Raw genomic sequence first — 21,757 nt, forward strand, 5'->3', positions numbered from 1 at the left:
GTAAAAAAACTATATTGCGTGTAAAATTTATGGATACATTTTACGAGAGGCCGCGCCTACCACAGCATAGATTCGACTTGGATCGAGTACTTGTACCTCGGCAGGCAGACGCCTCTCAGCCACCATCATGCTCCCTCCAGCAGTTTGTAGTTCTGCTTGAACCCTTCCGTCATGGCGTAAGTCTCGTTGGTGTAAGCTCCCGGCTGATTCCTGTGCGAAAAAACGTCTTTCGGGGTTTCGTCGTGAGCGCGGTTTCGCACGTTATCCCTCGACTCTTCGTTGTGGTGGTAGACCCTCGTGCAAGTCAGGATAGTGCTCAGAAGTACGGCGAACTCGACGAGTACGACGCCCAAACCGATCCCGAGAAATACGACGTAGTGCTGACGGTACCATTGTTCCAAGTGCGCTTGGCAACCCTGCGAATTGGAGACGTGAGTGACGGCTGACTTCTGTAGTCCGTGGTGCTTGCCGTGACGTGTCTGTGGCCTTCGTGACGTTGTTTCTCCAACGCTTGGCACAAATCCGAGTCGTTGGGGATAGGGTTGAGGTACGCTCGTGAGTCGTTTTGATTGTTGAGGACGCAACAAGTCAACGGGATGGCCAGCGAGGCGCCGAGGGCTTGTAGACGCCATAGCGAAGTGTCGTATTCGTTGGCGGAGTCGATACCGCAGCACCGGAACTGAAAACGAGATTTCACGGTTTTCTAACCTACAAAATCGACGCCCAATTACGAAGAGGGAATTTGCCCGTATTTTTTTTATTTTACTAAAACGTGGGTTTACATATAAAAACACGTTACACCATATATCAACCCTTAAATCGCAATACTCGTATCGCAATGAATAGCAAAACAAAATGCGCAGCAGCCGGCGTGACGTCACACCGCAGGAAAGTGCCATTCTAAACATTTCTCATCGATTTCTTACTAAATTTGCATCGTTAGTCTCGGTTTTAAAGCGTTTAGTGTTCAATTTTTGTATTTATTGTGGAAACGGCTCGTTATAAGTACTGTACGGTTCCTTTTTGTACGAGTTCAACTGCGAAAAGTGCAGATAAAATTTTCATTCGGGTACAGTAAGATAAAAATCGACAAATAAAATCGCTACAAAAGCATGCGGAAGGATTATTCTACGAAAAGCACACAAACATGCACGTTTGTAAAGATCATTTCAATGTAGGTATCAAATGTAAAAAACAACCAGATACTAATTTTATTTAAATATAAGTAACTATCTAGTAAAAGTATTAGTTTTACTTTTATGTAGCCTTAGCAAATATATTATGTAGGTATGGTCTGTTCACAGATATAAGAAACTGACCAATTGCTTTTGTATGGGATTATCCAAGGGTGGTCATTAATATACAATGCAACAAGATTATTACCTAAAGTTTCCAAAATATTTTTTTTCTACGTTTAGTGTTAAATATAAAACAAAGAACGTAGCAGTTAGCGTTTATAAGTTAGACTCGACTCACGGTGGTCTGTGCCAGATCGATCGCCGCTGTAAATTGGTCCTGACCGCTAACGCCATAGTTGCGTTGGAGTTCTTTGGCGAGGTGGTCTGCATTCAGCCCCAGGCCCACGCACTGCGGCCATATCCAGGCGACGATGTATATGGCGCACTCGCCGACCAAAACTATCATCACCAGCAGAAAATACTGAAAAAATGAATCATCGAACGCGGTTAAGAAATTTAACCCGACGTGACAACGCGAGCGAGACTAGCCGCGGTTAATTGTCTGTGGTCTATAGGCCCCCTGCGCGAGTTTACATTAATTAATCAAAAAAACATCAATATTACCAAAATTATCATTTGTTGTCCTAATTTGAGCATAAGGCACATTCAAATTAATCGTAATTAAATTTAAAACAGTGCCTACCTCACAAAGACAATAATTTTGGCTGAATGATCCTGGTAGTCTTGGCCATAGAAGTAAAGAAGAAGTGAGAGCACAATAATTGAACTAAGGTGGCTTTTAGTTGATGAAAATCCATTATTTAGTTTATGAAAGTTTATCGGATTATATATAGACAGGTAGTAATAGATTATCAATTAACGTTGTATAATTATAAATTTAAATTTAAATAAAAAAAAAAAAAGTAAGTAAAACTTTTCAAACTAATTTACATAACGTAACGTAATAAAACCTCTATTATAAGAATCTGTCTGTCTTTCTGTCAACTGACGTCGTAACTCGATTAACATAAAATATAACAGTAATACAACAAATTGTAATAAATAATAATAATAAGTATTTTGTTAGGCCTAAAAATAACTAACGACTAGTTCAAAACTGTTTATCGCACCTGTAGTGACTAATCATGAAAAGTGTAATTTAAATGTGCCTCAATTTTTTTTTCAAATTAATTACACAGGCTAACAAAGATCTGGTATTTTTCATATTTTTTTATTTTTATTTATTATTTATTTTTTATTATTGATTAAAATTCTATTGCGCCTAAAAGTTTAAAAATTGTCGACCTGCGTTATTTAGCAACGGTTAAAAAATTCACCCAATACCTATATAAGTTTTAAAACTTAAATATATCTTAATATTACTTTTTCTTCAATTCGCGCATAATATCCTACTTAAAAAAATGTTGATCGCCTTATATTATCAGCGCTGTCTGTATCGAAACCCTCTTACCGACATAAAACATAAACAATATAAGAAACGTCATTGCGCAAATAAATGCCAGCATCTCATAAACCTTTACCGTCACCAAAAGTCACGGATAACACGATGAGTTAGTGATCCGCGATATCGTCGCGTGGTCTGTGGTTTTGCTCTGCGTGCGGGACATCGTAAAAGAAGAAGAAGGGTGGACGGGCTGTCAAACGTCGAACGCGATGACAAAAACCAACTTTTATCGCGGAATGTGTGAAAAACTTGGGAGATCGGAAACTTACGAACGTCAGCAAGTAATAGTTGTGTAAACACGAAGCCCAGCAGCCCAATATTCCTGCAGCTGCGAGTGACAGGCCCAACAGGGCGAGTCCTATGGCACCGTAATAGAAAAGGGGATGGGGCAGGTCCTCGAAGGGGCCGCCCGAGAGTAATCTGGACAGCAGGATCCTGTCGGCGTCGAATAGCACTAGCATGCCGCCGATGACGAGGGTAAATCCGCACGCCTAAAAAGTAAAAATGGCGTTTCGAGAGTCGCCGCCGCGGGTTGCTTACCAGCAACAGGAAGTTACAAGCGGCGAGAATGATTTTGCTTCCGATCAGCGAAACGGCCGCCATATCCGCCCGAGATGATCGCCCTCGACTATAACGGATCGCGGCGTCTCGTCGGGAACATTTTCGACGACTGAAATCTCCCTACGCACTTTTCATATTAACGCCAATAATTGTTTAATTCGATCGGGTTATTTCATTGACCGGTGGTCCCGGTAGGCCGCGACGGAAAATTGTGACGCGCTGACCGACGCCAACTGAGCGACGAGTGAAATTTGTTAAAAATCCCCGCGCGAACGGAAGGAAGTAGCGATTGGCGGAGCGTAGAGGGCCCAGCGGCGTAACGAGCGGGGAAAATCTCGAGAAAAAAAAACATAAAATTCGTTTGCTTTATTTTTCATTTGTTCTCGTTGTGGCGTACGTAGTTCGATCGTGATGTGGATTTGCAGTGAAATCCGTGTCAATATCAAAACTTTAAAATTAATTAATAATTAGAAGAAGAAGAAAAAATGTCAGAAGACCCCTTTTACCCTTTAACGCAAAACCATCTGATTTCTGAAAATTATTAATTAGAAGTTCTGTTAAAGCAAGAACAGTACATCCAACATTAAACATGACTGACTGAAATGGCAGAGAATACTGCACTAAAACGATGTGCAAGAGAATGAGAGAGAGCGAAAAGATTCGTAATAAACAATTGCACAGACAGTCAAGACGCAATAAACCGTAAGGTCCAGAAAAATAACATACAATTTACTTTTGGATTGTCATAAGGCATTTAACTAAAGCTAGTCCAGTTGGACCAGTGGGGTAGGTAAATCCATTGGCAAGAAAAAACAGATGGAAGAAAAACCTTCGGCAATTGTAGAGACACGTAGGGCAAACGAGTCAAGCGATTCCTCAGAAGAAGCCTTAACAATAATAAAAGATATACTGAGGCGCCGCTGTCGATTAATGAGAATAGAAGGAAACGCCACGGGCGAAGATTCACACTCTTACAATAAAAAAAATGGTACCATATAATAATAAAATAAGGCAACAGTTGTGATAACAAATGCATTTACTGAGGTCGCCATCAGCGAGTCTTTTGGTCGTCATAGGCTATTCTAGGGTAGCCTTCTATATTGTGTAATAGGTTTGGGTTCGCATTCAATCCAGTGTTGACCAGGTTTAATGCGACAACTCAAATCTCGGTGGTTTTTGGCTACTATTTACACTTGCATTCCTCATGCTTAAGAAATCTTCCCAGATCAACTGTACACACACCCTAACATACGTTTTAGCCTTGCATTAGAAAGTAATAGTAATAGTCATAATTCATAACATTGGGTTATTCTTTTTACAGAAAATATACGGACACGCCTGAATGCATTGTCACATCACCACAAGGTCCAAAAATCATCGGTTATCAACGAGTCTTACTTTTCTCTCTAATAATTCCTACATTCTATGACAAAATACACTTCACCACAACCTTCCAAAGTCAGAAAGCAGCTAAAAAAAAACATGAGAAATACTAAAATACTAAAAACAAACCAAAACGATGTTTTAAGAACATCAAGCATTTTCCGGTCACTTACAAGGCAAACAAGCCTGCGTGGATGACATCGCAAATTTTTGCAGAAGAGATACCGAAATGAGATGCAGAATTAAAGGGGAGGGAAATATTACTTCTCTTAGATAACTGCCCTGCACATCCACATATTCCAAATCTACGGAACATTGAAGTGGTATTTGTTCCAGCCAATAAAAAGTCGTGAGAGTCGATAGATAACTGCCCTGTATATCCTCATATTCCAAATCTACGGAACATTGAATTGATATTTCTTCCAGTCAAAACAACAAGTGTATTACAGCCGATGGCGTAATAAAAAGTCTTAAGAGTCGATACGGGAAAAACATTTTAATGCAAATAATCGATTCCGAAGACAAATTTTCCATTAATATCCTAGATGCAGTCAACTTTATTAGTAAAGCTTGGAAAGAGGCGACAGCAGAAACAATTCCACACTCCTACCGTTATACAGGACTTATTACCAAGACAGAATGCGAAAAGGACTTGGAAGATGATCAGCCATTAAGGGAGAGGATAAAGCAGTTTCAAACAACAATTAAGTTTACAAGTGAGGAGGTGCAAGATTTTATGGTGATAGATCAGGATTTGCCATATTGCAACAAGCAAGAAAGGGTGATGAAGAGCACCAAGAGGAAGAAGAAGTTGATCTGGGACCACCACCAACCATTCAACAAGCCCTATATTCAGTTAAGCTGCAAAAGAATTTTTTTATGTATCATGTGCCCCTCTCGAAGAAATGGTGAAAGTACAAACCAAAGTACAAGATGCGTATTGGCATACTAAAAGAATTCAAAAGAAATAACCGATTATTTGAAACACATATGCGTATTTTTCAAGTGCCTACAACTCTTTATAAAGAAAAAAAAAGCTGACTTGGATAAAACTCTATAAATATGGAGGTAGGCGCCATATAGACGTGCAAATTTTCCGAAAAAACGATCGGACACGCACGCCACTGGCCCGCCGCTTAGAACACGCGACCACGCTTGAGATCTCGCACAACGAATCGGACCCAATCAAAACCAGAATGAAATGATTTACACCAGACGTTTAAGCAACCCAGTAATATGCAGTTTCCTTTGGTTCGGGGGGCTACGACGTACGGCGACTCTTTTAAGTGCCGAGAAACGATTGTTATTTTATGCGAGAGCGTTCGTAATTGCACTGGGTCAACGAAGCTCATATCCTGTAAGTATGGGGACCGCTCGGTTTGTTCCTTCAAATTTCTCATATGACCGTTTTCTCTTTGTCCTCTCATGTTGTTCTGAGTGTCCCGAGTTATGGTCCTCGTGGTTCATCGACGAGTTCATCGATGATGATGAAATTTAGACTACCAATAGTTTGGGTTAGTTTGACTTTTTATACTTTTTTGTTTATCCTAGTGTCCAAATTGCAGAGTATGGGAATACGGGATACAAGTTGTAAGGATACATTGTATTAAAAGTCAGCAAGGCTCAATACTTGCGCCAATATTGATTATCTTATATATAAATGACTTGTTGGGTTTTGCAAGACACTGCGCAGCCATATCATCATATACTCCTGGCTAGTTGGTCTAACGTAGCAGCCAGAAGTGCTTCCTGAGTTTGCTCAATTCTCGATCTGATCTGGGGTCTTGGTCCTCGTGGTTCATTGATGAGTGTGTCCAGTTATTTGAAGCTTAAATGCGTCTTTGAGAATATCGATACTCTTTATATTATTGTATTCCGCAATGAGGTCCGTTAAAGTTCTGGTAGGCTACTGGCTATTACCATAGGATTGGGGTTTTTCCAGGAAAACAAGCACGATTTACAGCTGCGCTCGCGTACGCATAGGCACTGACGGCAACGGTGCCAGTATTATTGTTTTGTTGATGGTGGAACGACAAGCAGGTTAAGATTACCTTTACCGTGTTTTATTATACTTCACAAAATCGAAGTACGTAAACTCTGATGCGTATTTTTGAAACCTTTAAAAACTTCTATGTTCTACTTTTTTTTCAAAAAATTGTTATTAATTTATTAACAGACAATTTTGTTAGAAATTATTAATGGTAGGAAGTGTTTTTTTTTTTTAATCGGGAACTAAAAACTAGATATTTTTCACAAAAAAAGTTCTCGATTTGACGAGTACAGTAGCGACCTGATTAAAATGTTATTTACTCATGTGCAGTCAGTGACACGCCACTGATTTGATCTCCTAATTTTTTTTAGTTCGTCCCGCGGTTTTCACTAAAAAATTAAAAGTGTGAAAATAAATAAACTCAACTCATAATAAATAAATATTTACCATTATTTCGTATTTGTATGTATTTTAGATTCCGCAAGGTTGAAGAAAAAAAAACTATAAGAACAACATACTTTTAAAAAATACGTATGTAATATGAAACGCACTAAATCTAGTTTTTAATACCCATATTTTTTCTTCTTAAATCACCATTCGAAGTTTAAAAAATACAAAAAGAAGCTGTTATTACTTATTAAAAATTCTATCTTCTACAGGCAAACTTTTTCAAAATAAATACAAAAATATAGTTGCCTAAAAAATAATAAAAATAATATACATATAAATATTGTTTTTTTTAAGCGTTGTTTCTAGTGACAAGGATCCGATTTGGACCTAACTGAATAAAACACAGTGGCGTTAAGAAAAGGGGGCAGCATCATAAAATTTATTGATAAAAATGTACGAGCAAGATCCAGTGGAAGTGGTGGTCACTTTCAAACAGTTTTTGTAAATATTTTGTATGATCAATATTAAGTTATTTTTAGTCGAATTCGTCGCAAATATCATTGAAAATAGTTTTTTTATTTTTTTTTAAACAAAGCAAATTCGAGAAAAATTCAAGAGACGAAAGAACACTAGTCTTAGTCGCTCTATATCAGGGAAGTATCGAAATTAAATTGAAGTCAGTGGCGTACGTTTCTTTGAACAAATTTTACTATTTTATTATTAATTTTTATTTAGTTTCTGCAAATCAGCATTTTATATTTGAATCAATCTAAACAACATTATTATAACTCCCTGTATCTCGTGCATTTGAGGACCTACATTTAAGGGAACTTCTTTTTAATAAAATAATCTGACCTTAAATAGTCCCGGGTCTTTTTTAAACACCCAGTAAATTTCCTTATAGCGCCTAATAATTAATTGATTATTTTATTTAACCTGACCTGAAGCTTTGATCGCGGCGTTGCCAAATCTCGATTAACTTAACAAAAATAATATTAATATATATCATGTTAAGATTTTTGAAAACATTGTTTTTGTCAGGTTATTCAACTTCCTTAATAAACTCAACACATTGACTTGATGAACAGTTGTGACCTTTTTAGACTAGACAAAAGCTTTTTATACTAGTGTGCAAATTGCAAAATATGGATCTAAGAGCGGAAAATTGTAAGGGTATATGGTATTAAAATTGAGCAAGTTAAAACAAGTGTTGGAAGTGCCTCAAGGTTCAATACGTGGACCAATATTATTCATCTTATATATAAATGATTTATTGGTTTTGCAAGATACCGTAATAGCGGATGACACTGCAGTACCAATGAAAGCAAAACCATGGCCCTGGCTATATCAAAATAAACTAGCACTCGACACAGAAAAGTCTGTTTTTGTCTCTTCGGAAACTATAGAGACTCTATCCAATAGAATTTTGAAATCAAGATTAATGGAGTGAGTCTGCAGAGTTTAAGGCAATTGGGTTTCTTCAAGAAGAAAGCTCAACTTAGCAAATTTATCTAGGAAAACTTAAGTCTCAGCTTACCAACAGTTGTGACTTTTTTAAACTGCACAAAAGCTATTGATTGCGTTATACTAGTGTTCAAATTGCAATTTTTCTTGAACTTGTTACATCCTTAATTAAGAAGAAAGCAAGAATCATAACCTCAAAATCGTAGTAGCTGTTACCGGGTCTATAAATTTTATGACATTTTTTCTAGATGCTTTAAGATGAAAATCCATCCATCCTCTAAAACTAACCAAAACCGAAGTAACTATGACGAATTTCGGTAGCTCAAACAACTATTTTCTTGTATTGAGCAAGATTTTTAATTTAATTTTGACTCGGAAAGACGGATAACCTCCCGAAAGAGATAAAACATCCTAGTCCGATCTCTCCCTAAAGTTCCTTCGTTTCGGATACAAGTGGCAACGCCGCGAAACCGTTCAATATATTGCGCGCGACATCACGACAAACAGATATCGACGGAATGACCCAAATAGGTTTTGGGGAAAAAACCAATGAAAGAAAACGCAAAATTTCACCTGTTCTATTATAATATTGTTATCGACGTATAATCGTTATCGTAAATTAGGCGGACGCGACGGGAAAGGAATATTTCTTACTTTTTTTGGAGTGATAACGCGTTATCTTTGTGGGTTACCGGTTAGGCGTCGCTGAAACTGAACTGAATTCGATTTGACAAGAAGGAAAGAGACCCCGTTTTGCTCGACATGACATTAAACTTATGTCAAATGTCAAAAAATAACCTCACTTTTCAGGCGAATGTCAAATGTGAAATCATAACCTCACTTTTCTGTCGTTTGGGCACTTTAAATGAGTTAAAAACGTCTGATGTTGGTTAGTTTTGGGTTACTTTTGGTTTTGACGTGCGTAAGGAAGATATTGATGATTAATTATTAGTGACAGAAAAAAAAATCTGACTGACTAACTGAGTAGTATATTTAATTTATTAATTGTTTTAGCAAAAATGCAAAATAAATGCAAAGCTTATAGATAAGACTAAAAGAAACAACTTAAAATTATTTTCAAATATAAAAATACGTAGAAAACCAAACATATATCTTTAAACGGAACACCCTGTATATTAATGCAATGGATATTTTTTTTGCTCAATCACAGAATGTCGACAATGTTTAAAAAAATCTTCCGTCAGCTGCAATTTTGTATTCTAACAATTTTATAAAGTCATTGGTACAAAAAAAGGTATCATAAGTTTAATCAGGAAGGTACGATAAAATTTTTTCAAAAAATAAATACATTGTCCTTAAATCAAAAATTTGGATCTTGAATAGATATTTTTCCGACACCATTGAGATTTGCTTTTGCGTGAAAGAAGTAATGATTAATACAAAACTTCAATTAATAAGAAATAATCTTTATCTGCTAAACGATGACTACCCCAAGGCGCATCTTACAGGAAATATTAACAGCTACAACAACTTTTACGAAAATGAAATAAAAAACCAAAATGCGAATATTTTAAAAATATCAAAATAATTCTCATACATAAAGGTGGGGAAGTTACTGCAAACAACTTTGGACCTATTTCTATGGTACGACTCTGTGTGGACTCTATCGAAATTATTAAAAATAAATTTAAAAAATGAAAATATTACAATTTTGACACTTTGAGCCGAAGGCTAGTTGGTTCATTTATAGCTGAGTATATTGGCAGTGAGAAAAGCTATTTTTCTTAATGAATGCTCAAAATATTGACTATGATGATTTCACGACCCTAACAAATAGTACACTTTTAATGTTAAAATTTAAGTGCAGTGAAGAAGATATTATTTTGTAAAAGCTTCGATAGCTTCGGAAGGATGGTTGGGGAAGTTCAAACAGAGACATGCTATAAATTATGGACATATAAGTGGCGAAGCCCGTGATGTCGTACAGAAACGTCACTAACGATTGGCTGGAGAAGAAGTGGTCAAAACTAGCAGAAAAGTACCCTGCTGACGATATTTTTATTACTGACGAAACTGCTACTTTTTAAAAAATGACGCCAGATAACTCTTAAATTTCGTGTGGATGGAAAACTTTCTAAAGAATGTATAACAGTGTTACTAGCTGCCAATATGAGTGGGAGAGAAAAAGGAAAGCTAGCCGTGATCAACTAACCCACGATGTTTTAAGAACATCAAGCATTTGCCGCCCACTTACATGGCCAACAAGTTTGTATGGATGACATCGCAAATTATCGAAGAGGAGATACGAAAATGGGATGCAGAATTAAAGGGGAAGAAAATACATATCACTTCTCTTAGATAACTGAGAGCGTAATAAAAAGTAAAACATTTTAATGGAAATGATCGAATCGGAAGACAAATTTTCCATTAATATTTATATGTAAAGCTTAGAAAGAGGCGACAGCAGAAACAATTCAACACACCTATCGTCATGCAGGACTTATTAATGAGACAGAATGCGAACAGGACTTTGAAGATGATCAGCCATTAAGGGAGAGGATAAAGCAGTTTCAAACAACAATTAAGTTTACAAGAGAGGAGTTGCAAGATTTTATGGTGACAGATCAGAATTTGCCTACAACAGCAGACTTGACATAGGAAGCCATATTATAACAAGCACAAAATGGTGAAGAAGAGCACCAAGAGGAAGAAGAAGATGAAGAAGTTGATCTGGGACCACCAGCAACCATTCAACAAGTTATATTCAGTTAAGCTGCTAGAGAAATGTTTATCTATCATTGGGAAGATTCCTCTCTCGAAGAAATGGTGAAAATACAAGCCAAAGTACGAGATGCGTATGGGCAATTCAAAAGAAAATGCGATTATTTGAAACATTAAATGTAGTCCTTAAATATTTATATAAAATGTTCCTAAGTACTTCGATCCACCTTGCGGAACCTTTATTTTCTTAGGTTATGATTTTACGCGCATGCCTCTGAATCTCACACACTGAACAGCGATTTCCGCGCTCTTAACTTAAACACTGCCGCAGAAATGCCGCTTCTGAACATACTGAAGATCTGTCAGCGGCCATGTTGATTGTTGTGTTGTGAATCTCGCGCATGCGCATGTAGAACAGACGTACTAGTTACGTTTTGGTTGACTGCTTGATATCGACAACCGTATTTTAATTACAAGGGAGTCGCGTCACGCAACATTAATCGCAATTACATGCGAACCTAACCTAAAAACCTTGTACCGCAATGATAACGAGGGCGGGGCTTCGAAACCCAGGTAATTTCCGATTACGATAAAACGCAAACGTTCTCTTGGTGTCTTTTAAAAGCGACCCGCGAGAGTTGATCCGAATCAGTGCGGTCTTGAAACGACAAGGACGAAGCTATGAGAAAACTTTTGTGTCTTGTGGCGGGTATCGTATCTGTGACGTATTTCTCCAAGGGTCGGGGGCACAAGGAAGATACCGGGGGCGGCATCGAAGATGATCAGATGCGTGAGTAGCGGGAAAAAACGAGTCTTACGTCACCGCCGTTGTTTTTGTCGCACCTTTCACGCGGAAAATATTTTAATTAATCACCGGTTGATTTTTAATTGCCTCGCGAGAACCGCCGACCTTTGTCTCTCGCTCCGGCGGATATACTGGGTGTTATGCAAATGACGACTAACATTTTAAAGGTATTTTGTCCTATCGGTGTCGGATTTGGGGAAACAAGTTTGTCTTTTTGTCTAAGAGCCAGAATTAAACACCAGTTTGCCTCCAGCAATCAGTGACAATTTGATGTCAAACATGAGTTAAAGAAAATAAAGATAATTTGCGTGCAGCTCTATAGAGTACACGGGCATCGAATAATTCTGGGACAGAAGTATTTTTTTATTTCTTCTTGTAATTCTATTTACCATTCTTCTGGATTCATCCTGCGTTGGTTGTTGATAACTGACACAGCTTCAGGAGTCAACAAGGTGAACCATCTACACAGAAGGAATCCTTGATGTTCTAAGATCCATAATCACCTTCAGGAATTGGTATCTAGAGGCCTTTCTTCTTTTCACTAGTCGCAGCAATTCCCTTTCTCTTCCTATTTTGTTCACCTTCACATTTGTCCAAGAAACTTTAAACACTGTTCCCAACACTTATGGTCCATGTTATCATTCCACATTAGCATGATTATGCTTGTCTAAAGCTTGGAGACATTTTGGATATTTTTGCATTTCACTGTAATACTGAGTCATCTATCATTTTGTCTTGAGGTAGCTTTATTAGATCTGTATGTTTAGCAGAGTTGATAATATATGGAAGGCGCAGGCGTCTCTAGCTTTTTTGCAATAATACATTCAAGCTGAAGAGTGTCAGATCAAATTAGGCGTGGGCCCAATGTCTCTTTCACATCTGTTCTAAATTCTCTACATAATTTTTAGGAAGAGATAATAAGTAATTTATCTCGTTGCCTTTATGGACATTATTTGTGCATTGTTGTTTCCCCAGATATGAAAAACAGTTTATCTAGCACTGCGAAGCAAAAAAAAATCTATAATTTTCTACCTAATAGAGGACTGCATTATGGAATTTGGGACCCTTGCCTTCAGTGAAAAGAATACATTGTCAAATCCCATTAAAACTGCAAATGTGTTGTCTTAATTTGTGGTACTACTCTACGAATTTTCTATAATTCCCAGTGGTACTCCAAAAGCAGCTGGCCCGAGTACTCAAAGCCAAGTCGTACCATGCGTTAGACCCCGTCCGGTTCGAGGAAGCCCTCACGGACTTGAAACTGAGCCCCCAGACCCTCAAGACGAGGCTCGCGGGAGAAAGGGTAATCTGCACGACTTGCCGCCTACTCGTGCACAACATCCAGACGGGAGTGGTACCGCTGGACCAGGTCGTATCGACCTTTTGCAACCTCTACATCACGTTCCAGACGTGGACGATCAGCGATTTTTGCCACCAAATCATCAAAATCAACAAGGTGAGACGGGAAACACCCCCGGGTCGTTATTTTTGAAGTCTAAGGAACGGAAATGGTGGGAGTTGATAGCCAAAATGTTAAAACAGGGAAATTTTTACTCCCCACGGAGAAACCTGTTCCAGTTGTGGATGATAGAAATTGGGGAACAAGGGAAGATCGTAATCTAAAAATTTAGAAATAATAACAGAGGACTCAACCAATGCCGATTTTGAGGAAGGTCTAAAGAAGAGTGTGAGAGGTGCCTATTCAGGTGTCTAACAAAAATTTAATAAAAATATTGAACATTGAACGATCGAAGCCCATAACTAAAGAGGCTTTTTTGCATTTGTAGAGTTTTAACAAACTGAATATCAAAGTCATTTTTACTCCTAACGTTATAAGAATGGTTGTACGACCTAGGAATTAAACAATCTTGTAAGTAGGATGAAAGTAATTTATTTTTTATTTTACATATTAGCAAAACTTTAGAGAACTCAATACTCTAAGACCCTGACAACTAGCCTAAAGACCCAAGCCTTACACGAATGGGAGTGTAACGTGTACAGATGTTGAGGTCTTTCTTCCTCAAAATCTTCTATAAATATATTCGCGATGCCTGGTATTTAGTATCCTTGAAAAATTAACCTTAGCTGTAATTAGCCACGACTGAGATCCAACATTTGATAACGTGGTCTTCAAAAACATCAGCATTTTTATCTTCACGATACTCTCCAGTCCGTTTTGTGTGAAAGCCACCACCAATGTGGGTAATTATTAATCTTTTAACTTTTGTCGAAGGTGCTTTCATTCCAGCGGACCATCCATCATTTACCCAAGTTTCGTCCACATAATAGATATTCTTGTTTTTCCTTCGAAACTGTCTAATTGTTCTCGAACAATCGTCATCGTCAGCACCCAAAGATGGAGTGAAGCCAATCTTTTTCGTTTCACACGTTATTTTGTCCAAGGTGTTGTTTTTGCGAAGCCAGCCTTTTCAGCCTCATCTATTAGTCACTTTTCTTCCTGGTGATCTGATGGAACCATATTGGAACACATTTCAACTCCGAAAGTTGCATAGTTCAGCGTCTATCTGCCACTGTCAGGAACAGAACACAGTCCTCAATAGAAATCTTAAAGTCTCCCTGGGGACTAAATATTTTTCCTTTCCTCAAGAAAACATAAAAGCAAGTAAACGTTGACTTCCAATCCAGCCGATTTTAGACTACGTCATTCGCGGCAGCTCGATCCTGAGCCCGGAGTACGCGTGCGCAGTGCTCCTGCAGAACGAGAACTGCTACGTGGAGCACCCGGCGCTTCTCTGGCGTACGAAAGTGCCCGAGGGGCCCCCCAAGGTGCCCCGGGTGCCGCCGTCGCCGCCGAAGAGGCCTATCAAGATCCTGCACGTCAGTGATTTTCACGTGACGCACGACTACGAGGTAGGGGGCGTGGCCGACTGCGGTTACCCCGTGTGCTGCAAACGGGGACTGGGCAACAGGCTGCGGGGCGCCAATGCCGGCGTCTGGGGCCACTACAATTGCGACGTCCCGCCGTGGATGTTCGCGCATGCGCTGACACACATCTCCGACGTCCACAAGGTATTACGACGTATCTTCAATCGTTATCAATAGAACAATGATAAAATTCTTAAAAGTACGAATCTAAATATGGGTCGGCAGGATTGCTAGTGGCTGATGCGTGACATCTACCGTTGCTGTTAGACGCGACAAACCTATCATTGATCATGGAATTATTTGAATGTTGTATCCATTCTTATTTTGAAGTAAACGACACTTTCTGCTCACAAGTGGATGAGCTACCCATGGGATCGCTATTGTCTCCGGTCCTCGAGAACATTGAACTGGTTTGAAAAAGAAGCTATCAAAACAACCAAGACGATACCTTCATCATTTAGAACTACGATGAATAACACATTTAAGTCACACAGGAAGAAAATCAACCCCACGATGAAGCAAGAAGTCGTTGGACTTGTTGGACATTTTTTTAGCACAACATACTGTTCTCAGAAAGAGCTCATCTCATTCCAAATGTCCGGGCACCTATAGGGAAGAAAACCAGCTGAGCAGTCTCTTGTCAATGTGTCTTGCGTAGGATTCAGTGGCGTAGTCATATTTCCTCCCAAACATACAAATTAAATTTCATTAAGCTTGCTATGAGCAGATACAAAATATACAGGGTGCTTTCTAATTAGGGGGGGGGGGGGAATTTTGGGTCCATTTTAAAAAGAAGACTGATGTCCTAAACCTCTTAACTTTTGAGATACAGGCGGTAAAGTTTTAAAAAATAAAATATATTTTTTTTACTTATATCAGAAATACCAGTTTAGATATTTTAAGGAAATTTTTGTCATACTAAAGATATTGTTATGACATTAAGACTAGTGTATGAAAAATATACACGTGGCGTAGAATTAAAAAACATAGGTATATCGTGATCTACACGGTGAAGCATGCTTATTCTTGTCTATCGGACGCGTTGTGATCTTGTAAATAATCATCACTTTCAGTCTGAATGTGGTGCAGTGCAGTTTATAAGTGTCCTGTGTTGTATATATGGTGATTTGGTGTGGTTCATAGAAATAGGATCGTACGAAACTGAACAGTCTAGATTGCAGAGAATATGGGAGGAAGTTTCTGATATGAGTGAAGATGAAGCATTTGCAAATGAGCCTGATGGTGATCGTGAATATGAGTTGGAAAGCTCCAGTAGCGGAAGTTGTACTGCCATCCCAGGTAGGAAAAGTACGTGCTTGTAAAACCCGCGATAAGAAGTAGAAACAGAAAATTTACGATTTACTTGAAAAAATAAAGGCAACGTATAGATTCTTATTTCTGTAAATAATTTTCAGATGATTCTATTCCATGAAATAGAACATGTTTTCTTTATTTCGATTATGTATTTTTTATATTTAGATATATGCTCAAACTCGTGTTTTATTTCAAAATAATATAGTAGCTAAGCAATTAAATTATTGTATAAAAAAATAAAAATATTAAAAGTCAGCGCTAAAAACGTTTTGGTTAGAAAAGCACGTAAAGCGAATTACTGTAGCATATACGCGACACAATATTAGTGGTTACACGTGTATACCAAAATATACACGTGGCACCCTAAGCCAAGTCACTGAGTATAGTTAAAGATGCACATGGCAGTCAAAGTGTTAATTGTTATTAGCTTATAACGCACTGTACATAATTTTTATACAAATTCTTGCATTTTTGAAATAAAAATGATACCTTTTTCCCTTAAACAAGTGCCTTTTGGCGACCTTTTCTTTAAAATAAATTGTTACGTAAGTACCGTACATACCTTTACCGTGTGAACGACTGCGACGTTGAAAATCCTAACCTCAATGTGACAACCGCCTCCGCCGTCTATGATTTTCGTTCTCTATCCGGCAGGATATCGACGCGATCTACTTTACCGGCGACGTCATAGACCACAGTGTATGGAAAGCGTCATCGATGGAGAACTCGAAGCAAATCGCTTACGTTTATCAGAAACTGGCGTCCAGCTTCCCGAATACGCCTGTACTGCCCGTCTTAGGCAACCACGAGGCGGCACCTTTAAATGTGTACGTGCAACTTCCATACGTCTACCCGTCAAAATCTTACTTTTTAGGTTTTTAGGTTCGCCCCGCCGAATGTCACTCGGGCCGAGTTTTCGCAGTCCTGGCTTTACGGTTTGAGCGATCGGTTGTGGAGTCGCTGGCTAGGAGATAGCTCGAAAACCATCTCCAGACAGGGCTACTACTCAGTGATGGCGAACGACAAGCTAAAAATCGTCGGCTTGAACAACAATGTCTGTTACATATACAACTGGTACGTCGTTTAGTTTGAGGTTATGTCGAAACGTTACCACTTCTTCTTACGTACGTAAACCCAGCCATATTAGAATCTTCCTCTTTACTTTTTACGTTACTTTGGGCAAATGTACTAGGGACACTCGCCTATCCTTTGTACATGTGTACATGCCTTTATATTGTCTACTTTGTTAACTAACCAAACTTATATTATCAGAAACGTCAATTGCCGCTTTTAAGTCCGACTTGCACTTTTTAGATACCGGACCATTTAATTGCAAGCAACCGAGTTGCATCAAATTAGAACTTGTTCGGGCGGGAACGAACGAATTTTTATCGTAGTTTCTTTATAGCCAACTGAAAGTTTACCTTGATAGCCTTTAGGCGTAATAAAATTGAGTTAAAAAAAAAATATTTTTTAAGGATTATGTAATTTTATGTTAATTTATTCAATGCAATATAAACGTGACTTTTGTTTAGTTTTTTTTGTTGTTAGAAAAATACTAAATATACTAGAAATTATTTATTAACGCTTAATTATGTATAAATAACTTAATATGGTAATATGAGCTGATAGGTTCCCAATTTATTTGGCATTCAGGTGTACATAACCGATTCATCGACGCGGCGTCTATCAACATAACCTAAAAAATCGAACTAGAATATGATAAATTAGAACAATGATATGATATATGATAGTTAGAACAATACGTGCAGCTTTTATGGAGCTATAGAAAGTGAGGTTCTCGAATTTGATGGAAGTCTAAGATCAAGACCTCTGTTTTTTTTTGTACAATGACCAATAAAAACCAATAAAAAAAATGGTGCGTTATCAGGTGGCTGCTGTACGATACGACGTTTCTCGTGGAGCAGCTCGATTTCCTTCGAGACGAATTGCTGGACGCCGAGGACAAAGGTCAGTTCGTTCACATATTGGGTCACGTGTTTCCTGGAGAGCGTGAATGTGTCGAACCTTGGGAGGCGAGCTATAACGCGTTGGTCGCCAGGTACGAAAGTCGCACTACCCTTAACCGCTTTTCTAAATGAAAAAGCGACGAACGGAGAACACCTCCACACCTCTCGTACCTGTTACCCTTTCCTGGGTGCGCAATGCAACTCATTGGGTTTACGGATACCGACCTAGATACCTTTGGGGTATGTTTGCAGATTTTCGCACGTGATCAAAGGTCAATTTTTCGGACACACGCACACCGACGCGTTCAAGATATTCTACGACGAAGGAAGGCCTGTGAGCGTGGCTTATAACGGCGGCAGCCTCACCCCGTACACCAACTACAACCCTAACTACAAGATCGTCACCGTGGACGGGCACAATTACGTGAGTTCTCGGCGAAAAATTACAACACCGCCTAGTTCACAAGGTCGTGTAACGGTAAAGTATGAGTCATCACATTAAGGGATGTATAGCGTTGATAACATCAGTATAAACAGAGCATAAAATAACGTTTTAATCACTGTATACTTTAATAATAATATAACAAGAAGTAATAAGTATGTATACTATGTACTGAAGTGTATGGTACTTCAACATGTTAAACCAGTTAAATATAAAAAAGGCAACAATAATTTCAGTCTAAGCCCACAGATTGGACGATGATAGGCAATGCTAAATGGCTGTGTTTGTGTAGTAGTCTAGCGTTTCTTGACATATATAAATAATTGTCTTGTTCCGTCTCAATGGTGAATTTAATGAGACTATACAACGAGTTGGTGTGATTCAAAAAAGTCTGTAGTTGTTTTTCAGGTTCAGTGAAGCGAGCAAAAACATTATCCGCACATCTATACCACCCAAGAAACCTCTTAGAGGATGTTCATTTTAATTTTTCCGTCTTCAACACTAGCGTTTTTGTTACTCTGTTATCCCCAATGTCCCATAATGTCAAAACCTCATCCGCTTATAAAATTCTTCGAAAATCTAGTTTCGCTTTACTTCGAGAAGGAATCCATCATACCCGTAACGAAATAGACCAAATCAATAAGACTCTTCTGTCTCTATATATCTTGAAATTGCTTCCATTTTGTATCCATCCAAGTTTGATCCTTTCCAAATACGATTCATGACAAAGTTGAAAGTCTTCTACCCAAAATCACATTTAGAACTACACTAACTTACACTAGACACCATCAAACTATTCTCAACTGCCAAACGTTGTGATAAATGTATTATGGCACCAACTTCCTAAATGTGTCAGGTTCCAACTTCGTCTATCCTAAACAAAATGCCATCTCAAACAGCTAATGAAATTCGATTTGAAACCGCAAAAATCATTAAAAAATCTAAACCTCCCTAAAAGATAAAGATAAAGGAACTGCTACGGTGGTCATGAACACAAATCGATATCAGGAAAAGATTCAAGATATTCTTACAGATGGATCATATAGTCAACTTAAAAAAGATTACCTATCTATGGAAAACAACCTTAAGACTGTTATTAAGGCTTCTTCTCTATCAGACTCCTCTCCCCTCATAGCAAAATATGTAGCTTGCTTATTAAAACCCTTAGAAGGAAAACTGATGGTTTCGTACTTAATCCCTTTCATTTCATTGAACAATCAAAAAGATTACATTAGATATACAAGATATTCTGGTTAGTTTCGACGTAGAATCCCCATTCCTGAAACTGGTATAACATATAATATACAACATGTATAGCCCAAATCATTCTAACGTACTAACGACCACAATGTGATCTGGATAGTTTTGAATTTGATCTTAGACTCCTATAAAATAAAAAAAACCTATTTTATTTGCATATAACCTGTGTGTTGAATACTTAGAAAGAGTTCATTCCAACAAAAATCACCTTAACACAGAACATCATCTCATTAGAGAATATAGGAAATTAACTACAATGAATTGGGTGATATAATCAAACTGCAACTAAACTAAATAGCTAAACAACAACACAAATTAAATTTTTACATTTATCATACGTAATAACTAAAATCACACACACAAAATGGCTGCCTTTTACTCTTTTATCCACAGACTGCTTAATATACCAGTTCCTATAGAGTTTTTTAAAATAAATTTTATATTACAAAACAAATAATTTTAAATAATGGTCAAGACTCCTCTTTGATAGTATAGATAAGATCGTAACCAAAAAACAGTTTCAAATAACTCTGAACTACATTTACCCCCTATTAAAAACCGATGCACAAACTGTACAATACATAGGAAAAGAAAAGTAATAAAACTTAATCACGAAAATCTCAAAAATCTGTAATCTAGAGGTAGAACATTCCAGAAATCAATTACGCCACATAATACCAATTATGCCATCCATTTAAATTCAGAAATGTACTAGTTTGAGGATAATTAGATCAAAATTAAGGCATCAGCTACACTCATTACAAGATATCGAGATTAACAAGATGAGATATTCAAATTTATTACTTAATGTGGATTGGATTTACTGGATCGTCGTTAAACCCTACAATAACTGCAATTAAGAATCCATTACCAACTTTTTATAATTATAGACGTGGGAAGATGTTATGCGTTCAATAAAGAAACGGTGTTGCCGGAACAGTTTCGAAAAGCTGAACATCCTTTGTTCTAATTTAACTAAACTCACAAACTAATTGTAAGCAAACTATTCTCACGTTTTCGCGAATACTCTTGATTTTTATTTGCCACCTTTTAAATTTTCCTCCCTTTTCGTGACGACTCACCGATTGTTTGCAGTCTATCGTTACTATGCCTTAATGTAGAAGGCGTGTTCCACAGCGCTGCGATCAATGGAAACGTCAAAAATTAACCTTACTTTTCGAAGGACGTTGTCGATATAGACACATACTACTTCAACGTGACTCAGGCCAACTTGCACCCTAACATTACGCCGAGATGGCGAAAATTGTACTCGACGAGGGAGGCGTACGGTCTTCCGGCGCTGTCACCCGCGTATTTCGACGCCCTGGCAAGAAAAATGTCCGAAAATGACGCGCTGTTCGACAAATACTGGAGGTTTTACGTCAGAGAAGGCGACGTTTCGATCGCGCAAGGCTGCGACCGCGATTGCAGGCAGATCCTCCTTGATAGCATAACGAGGACAGTTTCATTGACAGCAGCGTAGTACACATCGATTCTCACCGTATGTGTTCTGTGACATTTAATTAGAAAAAAACACACAAAACGTCACTGGGTTTTATTTCCAAAAATAATAAAAAAATACAGAAATTACACACGGCGCACTGTTCCGCGATTAGAACCGCGAGTCCAAGTCAAAAGCGAGATAAATGCCGGTGTCCTCCTTGCAAAAGCAGCCGGGGTATCGTCTGACGCACTTGTCGTTGTTCCTCCTTTTGAACATATTCTTGAAGCGAAACGACAACGAGCTGCACGTCGAATTGCCCGGCAATCGTTCCACGAAAACGCTGGACTCGCGCACGTTTAAGTCTTCTTCTTTTTGAACGTTCACCGAGGCGATTTGTTTCTGGGTATTCGGCCGTCTGCGAACTGTACTTTTTCTGGTGGCAAAACCCGATTCTATCCGCACGCCTTGAGTTTCGAGACGCGCCTTGAACTCGAGGTACTGTTCGCTCAGCGCGAACGCCTCG

At 38.3% G+C, this 21,757-nt stretch overlaps 2 protein-coding genes across 3 annotated transcripts; one reads left to right on the forward strand and one right to left on the reverse strand.

Annotated features, from left to right (window-relative positions):
- Positions 1–5: 5 nt before the first annotated feature.
- Positions 6–3,318, reverse strand: LOC132700447 (tetraspanin-11). Its single transcript, XM_060667771.1, has 5 exons — positions 3,184–3,318; positions 2,913–3,134; positions 1,477–1,659; positions 470–679; positions 6–416 (listed from the first exon to the last, which is right to left on the reverse strand). Exons 1-5 carry the CDS (start codon positions 3,244–3,246, stop codon positions 126–128), a joined length of 969 nt encoding a protein of 322 aa, XP_060523754.1. The 5' UTR covers positions 3,247–3,318; the 3' UTR covers positions 6–125.
- A 215-nt stretch (positions 3,319–3,533) lies between these two features.
- LOC132700446 (sphingomyelin phosphodiesterase-like) lies at positions 3,534–21,324 on the forward strand. 2 transcript variants are annotated; one of them, XM_060667768.1, is made up of 8 exons: positions 3,534–5,944; positions 13,085–13,374; positions 14,565–14,948; positions 16,773–16,945; positions 17,001–17,192; positions 18,010–18,180; positions 18,341–18,512; positions 20,974–21,324. In XM_060667768.1, exons 1-8 carry the CDS (start codon positions 5,824–5,826, stop codon positions 21,271–21,273), a joined length of 1,803 nt encoding a protein of 600 aa, XP_060523751.1. In that variant the 5' UTR covers positions 3,534–5,823; the 3' UTR covers positions 21,274–21,324. The 2 variants fall into 2 exon arrangements, with proteins under 2 accessions (XP_060523751.1, XP_060523753.1); XM_060667770.1 differs by lacking the exon at positions 3,534–5,944 and adding an exon at positions 9,986–11,903.
- Positions 21,325–21,757: the final 433 nt, after the last annotated feature.

Source organism: Cylas formicarius, unplaced genomic scaffold, assembly GCF_029955315.1.
Source record: "Cylas formicarius isolate icCylForm1 unplaced genomic scaffold, icCylForm1.1 PGA_scaffold_4__25_contigs__length_36172078, whole genome shotgun sequence".
NCBI classification, from domain to species: domain Eukaryota; kingdom Metazoa; phylum Arthropoda; class Insecta; order Coleoptera; family Brentidae; genus Cylas; species Cylas formicarius.